The sequence below is a fragment of the Rhea americana genome, unplaced genomic scaffold, assembly GCF_003343005.1.
Source record: "Rhea americana isolate MKP2758 unplaced genomic scaffold, rheAme1 scaffold_386, whole genome shotgun sequence".
Lineage (NCBI taxonomy): Eukaryota > Metazoa > Chordata > Aves > Rheiformes > Rheidae > Rhea > Rhea americana.
Window position 1 is genome coordinate 251,378 of NW_028186519.1, and position 12,379 is coordinate 263,756.

The window sequence follows — 12,379 nt, forward strand, 5'->3', positions numbered from 1 at the left end:
TTATCAATGTGTACAAGCACCTGAAGGGAGGGTGTCAAGGGGACAGGGACAAACTCTTTTCAGTTGTCCCATGTGACAGGACAAGAGGCAATGGTCAGAAATTGAAGCACAGGCAGTTCCGCCTGAATGTGAGGGGGAATTTCTTCCCTGTGAGAGTGACAGTTGCCCAGAGAGGTTGTGGAGTCTCCTTCTCTGGAGATCTTCAAGGCCTGCCTGGACGCAACCCTGTCTACCGTGCTCTAGGTGACTCTGCTTGAGCAGGGAGGTTGGATTAGATGATCTCCAGAGGTCCCTTCTGTGAATGCTGACCRCAATTCTCTACAATTTACTCTGGAAACACTTTCTAGACTTGTYAGATGACTCAGCTTGTTAGGTCAGATAACTTACTGCATTCCTTCAGCTTCCAAYTTTCATAGTGCTTTGCATGCTAATGATCTTCTGAAGATTTAGTTTTCAGTGAGAATACACTTTTAAACCACCCCCCTCATTAAAAAGCTCAGTGAATAAGATGCATATGTCCAAGCTAATGTGAACAGCCTGTGCCAAGCTTACTAAACTGTGTAGCAATTCCGYGGCTTGCGACCACTGGTTTTCATCTAATTCAGCAATATCCTTAGAAATAGTTGACTATTAAATATATGTAATATGTATATGCATGTGTGTGTATATTTATAAAATATATATATTTTCAATACATAAAGATGATTAGATGGACAGCATAGCAGCAAGCCAAGATTCAGTGAACTCTGTTGGACATCTTAGCTTACCAATACTATGTGRTATCTTTTATGAACAGCATTTCCCTGTACCTTTTTCTACGAAGAACTAGGTATCAGTAGAAGTAAACCTAGTTAAAGCAATACATGAGGAAGCAATTGGGGGTGCGAAATTCCACTGCTTCATTACATACCCACCCTTAAATCCACCAGCACCTCCACAGGAACACTTCCACCAASAAAGAAAGGGATAGTCTTTAACACAAGTAGCCCAAACAGCTGCTTGAGGCTTTGCAGCTCTAGCTCTGCAAAAACCTGCATGTCTGGGGAAGGACAGGGGTGTAGGGCAGCAGACGGTATAGCACCAGAACATGGCAGCTAAAGAGGCTGAAGTGAGCTATGGTTTTGGGTGCAATCAGAGGGTGGAAGGAAGGCATGAATGTTTGTGATGCATGACATTATTCAGACTAAGGCTTGAGGGAAGGAATCAGGATCAACTTACACATTACCTAGACTAGAGAGGGAGAGTGCTTATAGTGTGTAGAGTCTGTATCACACAGATTAACCTTTACTAGACAAATATGCCCCATTTAACCCCATGTTATGACTATGATGCTCTCTCTACAGTGTTTCTCCTGAGTAGCTCCCGAACCTGCTTTTATCCTGCTTTTTAGAGGGAGAAGAATGCTGCAACCTGCTTTCACATTGCAATTGAGATCAATGTGCTGTTTGGAGTTCAAACCAACAATCTTTCCCATATGCAGCTTGAAWCCTGAGAGCATTTCAACTCAATACAGAACAGTTTAAGTCCACTGAACCTTAAAGACTTTCACTCTAAAATCCAACCCTCCTCTATGAGTGTTTACACTCAGGCCTGTCTACTTTAATGTTCATTCCAGGACTAGAATATATCACATTGTTTGGTAGCCACATTTAACTTTAAGACACTAAAAATATTCATTTTTTTCATCTTAATGTAATACTTATGAAAAACTGCCAGAAATGGAGAGAATTCTTTACCGGTTTTCTTTTTCTTCTATGTATTCATGGTCACTAGCTTCTGGCATCTGCACTACATTGACACGTACAGGACGGGCACTTTGCAGGAGTCTTCGTACTTCCTGTACTCTCAAATCCTCACTCCATATTAGTGACATCACTTCTTCATTCATATCATTCATGCCATCCTCATCCTCTTCTGATTCAGATCCTGAAGGAATATCAGAGGACAGCACTTGGCCCACAGACTGAAAGAGAAAGAAAAGGTATCATTTCCAGAAGTACAGACACAACACAAAATAGCAAGCATCAGAAAGGCAGCAAATAMTAGCACCATAACTGGAGTACACTCAGCAGTTACCTGCACTGAAATCAGTCTGCAAATCATATGGAATGAGATTCTTGCCATCACAAGTGACATTATTCACCCRTTCATTATAAAGCCTCTAAGATTTCTTAACACTGTAATCAACTACAGCTGAATAGGATAAATAACTATCAAGACAGAAGGAGATGACACCTCAAAGATGAAGCAAAGGTTCTTGGGCAAGGACTGAAGAGCAGAAGCTTGAAGAAGTGATTTCAGAAATCTTGTTCTTTCTTCCTAAACTAGCTGTTGTTCCAGAGCTGTAGAATGAAATGACTTTCCTTTCTTGTCTGCACAATTATCTACAACTGCTAAGGAAACACTTGTGTTCTCTCTCCAATTTCAGCAGTAAAACAGAAATCTAKACCAGTATTCCAACAAGTATTTGAACAGAGGTTTAATCCCTGAAGAAACAGTCTGCTGTGGACAACCTGGGTTTCAGATTAGAYACCTACAGACTCTCATCCCAATTGGGACTGCTGTTCTGCATACTCAATGCATCTCCATCCAGGCACATGTTTATTAGCCTGATCATGCATATTTTCCTGAATCARGACTTTAATTTGGATCTGAATTTTTTCCAACAACCTCTGAAAAAAAACAGATTACCTATTAAAATAAACAGTTAACCCACAGAGAAGTGAAATCCAAATGTTTGTCGTCGTCATCAACCAACTTGGGTTCCACTGTGGTACTGGAACATTTTTTGAACTCACATGCCAACTTCTTCATGACCAGAGAATACTGAAGCTTTCAAAGTGATTGGAAGCATAGTAGAAATGCCCTCTCCATCTTTGGATGAATTACAAAAACCTGGTTTAGGTCTCTGTCCCCCCTGTTTATTTGCATCAAACTAGTGAGGGAAAGGACCAATAACAAGAATGATAAAGATGGTATTGGTCAGGATGCAGAGTATGCCCACAATTTGCTTACACTATATTTTCTCCAAACTAGTCTGTCACTCGATATGAAGCACAAATTCATTTAATTTGTTAAGTAGCTCTACAGAGATAAGCTTTCCTGCCGAATGTAGTATTTCCTTATGGCCTGACCAAATGATTTGGACGTCTACCTTAAGGTGGGCTAGCATGTTCTTCTTTCTTCTCTGTCATGGAGACAAATATTGATATAATTAATCTAGGAAGAAAAATGACAACAAAATCTCTAAACTGGTTATTTTTCCTGTTTTACTCCTCAGAACTTCAGCAAGTTGACAGACAGAGAATCACACAGACTAGACCTAAAACAGGATCTTCCTAAGCCTCACTGGTAACACATAACATGAGGAATGCAAGTAAATTACCAGCTGATGAATAAAACCAATTTTTTCTGATAAATATGCCCTAAATCTCAATACATAACTGCACCACCCACATAGCYAGCGTCCGTTTTGAAACAGGAAACTCCACCCTGCCCCACTGAGAAAAGACAAACAATTTGGCATTTGAAGATTACTTTATCCTTTTAAGGTAACACACATTTGAGGCATTGTTATAAAGTAAGCGATGAAATCTGATTTATCATCATTTTAGATTTAGCATAGTTACATGAGRGCAGAAAGTTCACCAGCTGAAAAATGAAATGGATTTTTAATGAATGGTGGCAAATGAGATTTGAACAAGTAATTTGTTTACTTTTCCTCCAAATTATTTCTAAAAAAACCCACATTTTTTCTGATATGTAGTCAGTCAAAGTTTTGTTAAAAAAAATTTAAATTCTGTCTTAGCTTTGTAAGTGATTTAAAAGGGCCTCGACCAAAAGGTACTTGAGAATGCAAGTTTCCTCTTTGTGAATTCTGAAAAGACTGCAGACAATACACACAACAGGAGCGGAGACTTTTATACATGCCACTATAGCCAACTTTCAAGTAGAGTTTTGGCTTACCACACAGTCCTTGACAAAACCACCTAGCTAAGGCAAGTTGCCACACTCTCACTATTAGAAGAGAATGTTTAAGGGAAAACAAAAAAAATACGTGCTTTTTTCCTCTCTCTACTTCAGGATACAAAGAATTAAAGCTTTTTCGAGAAAGAAGAGAAATATGAAGACAGGGTACCTCAGAAAATACACTAGTTCTTCCAGAGAAGAGAGATTCCAGCTCTGCCAACTCACAAAGGTGTCAGACTGACAAACACCCACTTCCCTTCACTGTGCCATCGCCTGTTTTGATAGCAGTGTCTCTGAATGGAGCACCAAAATCTCTTAACGCCTCCCAAAAATGCAGCTATTTTAGAGAAGAGGACTTACAGAAGCATTACCCCACAGGCAAAATTTTTGAGGACCATACTTAAATGAAGTTTAAAATCTATTTTATATCAATAGTCTCCAAAGTTATACACCATTACTCTTCCTGTGTCAGATGCTGATTTTTATACTGCAGTCCTCACAGGGGCATAGACCAYATGCTTCTCTCTCAAATCCTGCACCTTCTGTATGCTGTAACCTACAGCCCTGAACATCTGCAGCTGGTGCAGTTCTGAACAGCTGGAGAGCTCTGTCCTGTATCCAGTATCATGAAATCCAYGTACGTCCATACTCACAGATTTACCCTTTTGCAGGTTCCCTTCACAGGCTTGCTTGGAAAGATCCTGGCGCCCAATCAAAAGACAAACTGCTTCTGGCCAGTCTGAGGCAGGCTGCTCTCGGCAATAATATATTGCATCTCTAATAGGAAGGGCTACACCAAAGGGGAGAGACTCCAGATCCCTTAAGGTGAAACCTTAAAATTAGTGAGGGAGGTAGAGGGGAACAAAAAAAAAATCTTAATCAAAACCAGGCAAAACATATTTCAGATTATGCAAGCACAAGACTTATTTACAGTTGTAACCATTTTGCACATTGAAAAACTGCTCTTACCAAGATCAGTCATCCAAATAACTAACTTTTCAGCCAGGCTAGACACAGATGCACTCTGTCTGAAACTACATCTGTAAAATAATGGAGAATAAAGGAGAAGCCAATAAAAGCTAGTCAGAAACTCAGAGTGTCAAAAAAGTGTAAAATTATAATTGAACAGCATTAAAAACATACCTATTGTCATCCTGCTCTATTTGCTGTTTTCGTTGTCCTAAGACAGACAAATAAGGTCATGTTAGTCCCATTTTCTCCAAAAAGTAAGCATATAACACATACACAAAAAAGACACTGTGAGATACTACAAGGGCATCACAGCATCATTACCTGTTGTAATTTTGTATAAGTAATGGGAGGCTTCATTAGATACAGCTCTCTCATCACCAAGTATGTACAAAGCCACACTCTAAATAGGAAAGAAACCATGATACTAAGTTATTTAGTCTGCAGCTAATATTATATTGCCTATCAAAACCAACAGAAGATATCTTTAGTAACTTTAGTGGGACAAGTCTATTATGGAAACATCATTAGTAAGTGTAGATTAAAAAATAACTGAAGCAAGTAAATGAAACTCTTCTGCTTTAGATTTAAGTTTGTCAAAATAAATCCCGAAACCATTAAACAAGTTTTCCCTGATGATCGTTTCAAAGGAAAAAAGCATATATACGTATATATACATATATAAATATGCTCAAACAGAAAATATTCCCAGTGATTTTTGCTACATTTCTCAYATTTCTTTGAATTTTTCTTGTTAAACACACATTTTCTACCAACACAATTTTTCACATACAGTCCCTCCACATCTTGAATGTCAGCTACTYTGTGAAGGCTACAAGTGAAAGCTTTTCCCATTCAAAGCAGGGTTCATTTCATCTAGCTAGGCAATGAAATCAGTGATCTGTCACCATATTTACCTTTTGGTACTGCTAAACAAGCTGGCAGGCCAAAAGCCAAGAAAAGAAAAAAAGGAAAAAAAGCAAGAAAAAAAAATCTTTTAACTTGAAGGAATTTCAGTGCTGCTGCTTTAACTACCCATACTTTCAAGGAGAAGACAGACTGGCCTGGCCACTCAAATAAGTGACTCTGTAACTAGTCCTGAACACTTGGGTCACAGCAGAGTCTCTGGCCTGTTTTCCCTCTTCAGGCATGTCAGTCAACATTTCTGTTTTGAATCCTGCATTGAAAAGTTTTCTCCATATATCCTTGGTGAACAAGGGAGCAAGGCTGGCCAGAAAATACTATCAGCATTGATAACTACTCATGCAACTAAATGCTTACGTTGGTACATGCTCAAGAAAAAAAGCTGGGAAATTCTCACTCACAAAATACGGTTAACTCTGAGTTACATTATTACTTTGCACATGCCATTGCTGCAAACCACAAAAAAAAACTTCAGTGAAGCGTAGGCCACTCACTCTGCACTCACCAGCTCTTCTTCCCAACCTCAAATATCTCCTCCCATCTGCTAAAACCCATCTGCACCTTGAAGTAATATTGATGTGATAAAGAAAGGGACTCTCAGGGATTTCTCTGCTAAACACATATTATTCCCATTGTAGAGAGGCTGACAGCTCACAATTCACTGTATTACAGAGACTCAAGAGAATTTCATGCAGATGGACAAGGTTTATTCAGTATGGAGCAGCAATGCCCCGACTGTGTGCTCAGGTTTTCCAAATAGTACAGACACAATCATATCACTCAGGAGAGTTATTTAGCACAGACTCAACACTGCTCCAGTAGGCTATTCATCTGCTTCAGTATGCATCTCTTGCTCAGTGAAAGACRATTAATTGCTCTGTTACTTGAATTTGCTCTGAGGACATTTCACTCGCAGGAAATTAAACACAGGGGGCAAACCCTGGCAGCACTGGCACCAGTGTGCTGCTATGCCAAGAGAAGACAAAGCATTCCCTTTGCCAAATTACATACCAGTACTACCAGTTTGCTCCTTTCACAGATTCCTGGTAAGTAAGGATAMGGCTGCACTCCTTCTCCCTTCAGACAGGAACTCAGCCACTGAAAGATACTTGGAGGCTCAGTAGAAAAAAATGCGGGATGGTGCATGAAACCTGTTTGGACTTAATCATATGAAAAGTAATGACACTGAGCTCACAGCAAATGCACAGAAATTTTCCACTATTCACAAACCCAGCCCAACAGTATTTCTTTAACTAAAGAAAAAGAAAACCCAAAACAGTGTTTCTTCAAAACTTTATAGATCTCTTCCCTCCTGTTAGATAGAGGTTTACATATGGACTATAACAAAAGCATGAAACATCTGCTTTTCAAGAACAAGTATCTCAGCCCACAGTCAAAAGAAACACGCATAATTAGTACTTCTCAAAACGTCAGCRGAAAAGCCCTGCAATATAACAATATTAAAATATTTAAGTGAGACGACAGCCTAACTGTAATCTATTTGCCTTTCCTGTCCACAGAACAGGCTGGAAAGGCTGACCAATCCCATCAGAATTTTTTTGGTCAGAAGAAGCAGTTGTCTGTTTTATACCACTAGTGAATTTCAGCTGGTAAGACAGATGCACAAACAAGATATGCCCTTTAACTTCAGGAGCTGCTTGCTTCTAGCTCTAATTTAGTTCTTACCAAATATGAACTGAGAGCCTGCTGTCCACAGATGCTTGTCCACAGGAGAGCCACAGCTCATTCCCAGGCTTTTACAGAGCTTTCTGCTGACATTTCGCAGCCAGCCCGAGGGGGAAATCATCATTCCCTCCCAAGCCCTTGTTCTGTAAAGAGTTCCATAAGACTGGACTGAAGGCACCAACCCATGACTGTGCAATTCTGACAGCTCTCCAGTCTTTGTAAGAGGYTATTAAAAACAAAGGAGCAAGGCAACCTCAGCACTGTGAGCGTGGTTTTGCATTTGGGGACTAAGTCCTGACCAGCTTTAAAGACAACAGTAACCAACAGTTTTAGAGAGATTACTTGCACACCACTACCAGTGACTTATTGGCTCCACACAGCCTTAATTAAGCTCACCTTGATCAATTACACAAGTCTGTCTAGAAGTCTTCACAAGGGCTGGATAGTCTCTGTAGTAATAATCTATATAAGCCTCAAGTTTTAAGTCTCTAGAACAAAAGAGATATAACAGAAAACGTCACAGAAACGCARACAGGTTTTTTGTCTTCCAATATGATTCATGTTTATTTAATGTTTGTGTACACACTAGATATGTGAAGGTCCAACTTGCTTAYCTAAGACTGTGCTCATGGACAGTTTTTCTTAAGTAGCTAATCTGTATGTTTTTCTTAAATGCAGTTCTCTCCAGTTATTAGCTTGGTCTGCTTTGTCCCACATCACCACCACCAGTGCTAAGGCCTGTCACTACAGTTTTCCTAAAATTTTACTGGGGAAAATTTTAAAGCCAGTAATAAATTTAGTTATCTGAAAGATATGCATACATACAAAAAGGCTAGGAAGCTGGCATCTTCTAAAGAATGATGCAATCCTTCATCGTAGACTTTTTTCTTACCGGCATTACAGAATAAATAACAGGGCAACCCTTTCAGCATAAGGGACTAGATGCCGCTTCAGAAAACTATCCTAGGCATTCACTGGTGCTACTGGTGAAGRATCTGTTGCCATAGGGATATTTTGGTAGCAATACAAAATACCATTTGGGGAGATACACAYGTAAATAAAAGACCCAGTGTCATCTATAGCTGTACTTCATGTATAGAGATRTAACAACATCTGAAGGCAGTTGTGGAACAGACACATGAAGATGCAGCCATCGACACATGGGAAGACACAAGAACCCATGTGTCCCACGGAAGACAAATGGAGAATATTTGTCTCAGCTCATGAGATGAGTCACTTCCCAATGCAGCGCGCACAGTCTAGAGAGGCAATGCAACAAAGCAGGTTCTGCTCAAATACATCAGTCTCTAATGTAACACAAGACCCTTTTTAACTTCCCAAAGCATTACAGCACAGCACATCAAGAGGTTGAAATACAACAGCCACTATAAACTATCAACTTCATCACATTGCTTATTTGACTTTGAAACTGAGGGTACAGTCTTAAGAAAATTCTGAGTCTAGATGTAATTCCTCATTTCTTCCTCCCTCTCTCAAAAACAGTAACTATATTTAACCTTCTTAAATTTTCTTAAGTAAAATATGAATARAGGAAGCCATTAATAGAGGAAGGATAATCTAATGTAACAAGAGTACCATTCCATGGATTCTCAGAGAATCCTCAATTATTCAAGATACTACTTAGGTAGCTTCTGAAGCACATGATTACAATTTTATTCAACTCCTAGGAGTTGAAATCAAAAAGTCTAGACAGAACTGAAGTATTAGATCTCTTTACCACTCCCTTACTGCAAAACTGAGGCCTCTGTTAATGTTCACCCCAAACKCACAATGCTTCCCAAAGAAGCTCTGTAGCTGGCTCATTAGCTTTCCAAAGTAATCCTGGCAATAGAACGAGGAGTTCTGGGTCTCATTATTCCATTATTCCCCAACAGCAATAAGTTGCCCCTAAGCTATACTGGGGTCCAGCATTACCACTGGTATCAGCACATTCTCTCCASTTTGCTAACAGTACAAAAATATCCCAGTTTCTCATTATGACCWAAATCTTACCAGAAGCTAGATGATGGGTTGTAGATGTTGTAACCCTCATGGGTTACAGAACAAAAAAAAATAAAGTGTGTGAAACCATTAAATGCAGAGGACTATGGTCTAAACGCAGGACTGGAAGCCAAGAATGTCTACATTAATTCTGCTTCTGCCTGCAGCAGGATTCTCCACCCTCTAGTCTAGAAAATTTGTTGAGCACTCTCCTGTAGTCTTTTTGTGCCAGACAGGGGTAAGAGCCACTTACCAAGAACTAATATTTGTGAATCACACTACTGACAGAAAGTGGTACAAACTGTATAAAGGGTTTGCTACAGCAGGCATCTCTAATTATAGATTTTTTTTTTTGAATATTCATTAATTTTCTTCAAATATATGGAAAGTCAGTTCCMCTTTGCAGGTAATCCACAAATTCCCCATAAAAATAACACACCTCCATCATCAAGAGACAATGTACAATACATACGTGCTGCGATTTGTCTGTTAGACATACCTGGCCAGCTGAACCAGAAGAACAACAAGTGAACGAATTGCTTCTCCCATTAGACAGTTCAGTTTAAGCTCCTCATAGATCAGATGAAGAACAAAGAAAATAGCAGGAATGTGGGTGAAAAGGAGGGTTGAGGAATCCAAGCTAAGGCTCTGTGAAAAGTCGTCCTTTAGAGATGAAATTTCCAGAGGTTCCAGTCGCAAAGCCTTGGCTACAGGATGAGACTCAAAATTCCTATGGTAATCAGAGTTCAAGAGATATTCCCAGTCCTAGACCAAACAAAGGGGAAGAGGTTCCACGGTAAGGATAATCTGCCAGTAAGATAACTCCAAAGCATTTTTAGAGAGGAGGTTTTTCTCTACATACAATTAACATCAATATGATTGTTCTGCAGCAAATGTGTATGAGTATCTCAAACCCTACAAGCTACGGAGCAGAGACTCAGGTGGTTTACCTTTTTTTGCTATAGAGCCTAAAAGAATCAATGAAACCTTAGGTTTAAAGGAACAAGATAAATGCAAACAGATTTAGAGGGCCTTCTTTGCACCACTATTCTGTGCATGAGACTTCACTGAGTATTTGTACAAATCATCCAGCACTCTGCCTTTACTGTACCTTCATAGTCCATAGTACATCAGACATTAGATCCTGACCTACGCATCACGTAGACAATGAACTGTAACCCCACGGGCTCACTGAGCTGTTCGTTCACAAAAAGTTAATGGCATGACTGGAACCCCATAGCTTGTAAGCCTCTTGTGCAAACTATCTTGGGATGACTCTAAGCTTCATCCACTTTACTGTCTATGTAAAAACATTTTATTTATGCAAAAGCCAGTGAATCAGTCTTGAACACTCCATTAAATTCTGTAAGAATCACTTCACCTAACAAACTAGAGGTGCTGAGTGGCCAAGAGAGCGAGCCAACTTTGAAGGGGTAGAGCACCTAGGAGATTTGACACTGTCAAGAGACTACCTGGGGTTGCTGTGTAATCCAAGTTAGATTCACTCCTGTGTGAGACTTGCTTCTCTGAAAGTATGGCCCTAACAGGAAAGGTAACTTGATACCAGCCACTGCATAGGGCAATGTAACTTTTCTTCCTCCGAAGGCTTGTAATCTCACATGAGCTCAGAGGAAATGTGCCACTCAAATGGCGTTTCCTCTCGCTTGGTTATTTTATTAAACAAAAGCAAACACTTATTTGTAAAACAGAACAATTTCTTACTTCATCTGACCCTGTTTCTGATGGYCTAGCCTTCTTTGGAGCAATAACTGGTGAAAGTGATCCCTCAAAGTCAAGCTGCAAGAAACAAAAAAAAACAAAAAAAATCATTCAATACTGGAATTTCCATGGTTGCATAACTGAATCAACAATCACAACATCTAAATTCAAATGGATGAGTTAGTGTTAATAACGGAGATATATTTTAATTGTTTCATTGCTATCCACATATCTRTGTTGTTTTTTTCCTGTAACTATTGCAAACATATTTACTACTAGGAAACTCACAGAAAACTGCAAATACATTCAGTAAAACAATTGCAAAAATAGAACTTTAAAAGTTGTAATTCAAAAATTGCATGCAAAACCCTTTTCGGAAAACAGCAACTTGAACTGTGACTTGTACTTCCGATCAAATTAGGCTTAATATAGATTTGTTGAATCAAACCTTTAATGTAACACTGTCAGTAATGAAATGGAATAAAGTCTTCATAACTCATTTTTATTAGGCCAAGACAGTTGGTGGTAAGTACATTTTAAATATCTCATATGATAAGCACAGCTTAAAACATATACTTGAAACTTAAAAACATGGAATTGATTGTGACATCTTGTTACTTAAAGAATATACACTACTTCTGACTTTCAATGTTTCTCTAAACATTTTGAGCCTTGAAGAATTGTCAATGGTATTAATATAAGCTAGAAAATCAAACTCACGAGCTTGCTTACATTTCGTGTCCAAGCTAATCTCTCTGTATTGTAACCCATCATATTCATGAGACATGTCACAAATAAATTCCATTCTGAGTGATAGCTTGGTCCTCCTGGAGCATTATAAGCATTGTACCACTTGACAAGCATCTGTACAGCTATCTCCTTGGGTAAGACAGATTTGAGCCCTTGCAGACATCTTTTCACTGTTAGAAAAGAAAAAAGAGGCATATTTTGCATTTTACTTCCTAGTACTATTCTTCCCATCACTGTTGGAAATCTCTACAGCTTTTGGACCTATTTTTAACTTTCTGGAAACTCTTTCAGAATAAGACACACCACACAACCCCTGTCAGCTGTTCTTTAAGTTCAGGTTGAGCACAGCCTTTCTACCTCA

At 39.1% G+C, this 12,379-nt stretch overlaps 1 protein-coding gene across 1 annotated transcript in view; it reads right to left on the minus strand.

Moving 5' to 3' along the window:
* The window catches only part of ANAPC1 (anaphase promoting complex subunit 1), a 49,521-nt gene that overhangs the window by 23,259 nt on the left and 13,883 nt on the right, over nt 1-12,379 (minus strand). The window contains exons 16-25 of the mRNA XM_085313452.1: nt 12,001-12,188; nt 11,272-11,346; nt 10,049-10,314; nt 7,945-8,036; nt 6,874-7,022; nt 5,263-5,341; nt 5,113-5,149; nt 4,939-5,009; nt 4,623-4,801; nt 1,737-1,963 (exon numbers count right to left, since the gene is read on the minus strand). Of these exons, the coding sequence (XP_085169578.1) occupies nt 1,737-1,963; nt 4,623-4,801; nt 4,939-5,009; nt 5,113-5,149; nt 5,263-5,341; nt 6,874-7,022; nt 7,945-8,036; nt 10,049-10,314; nt 11,272-11,346; nt 12,001-12,188 (1,363 nt within the window). The remainder of the gene's footprint in view (nt 1-1,736; nt 1,964-4,622; nt 4,802-4,938; nt 5,010-5,112; nt 5,150-5,262; nt 5,342-6,873; nt 7,023-7,944; nt 8,037-10,048; nt 10,315-11,271; nt 11,347-12,000; nt 12,189-12,379) is intronic.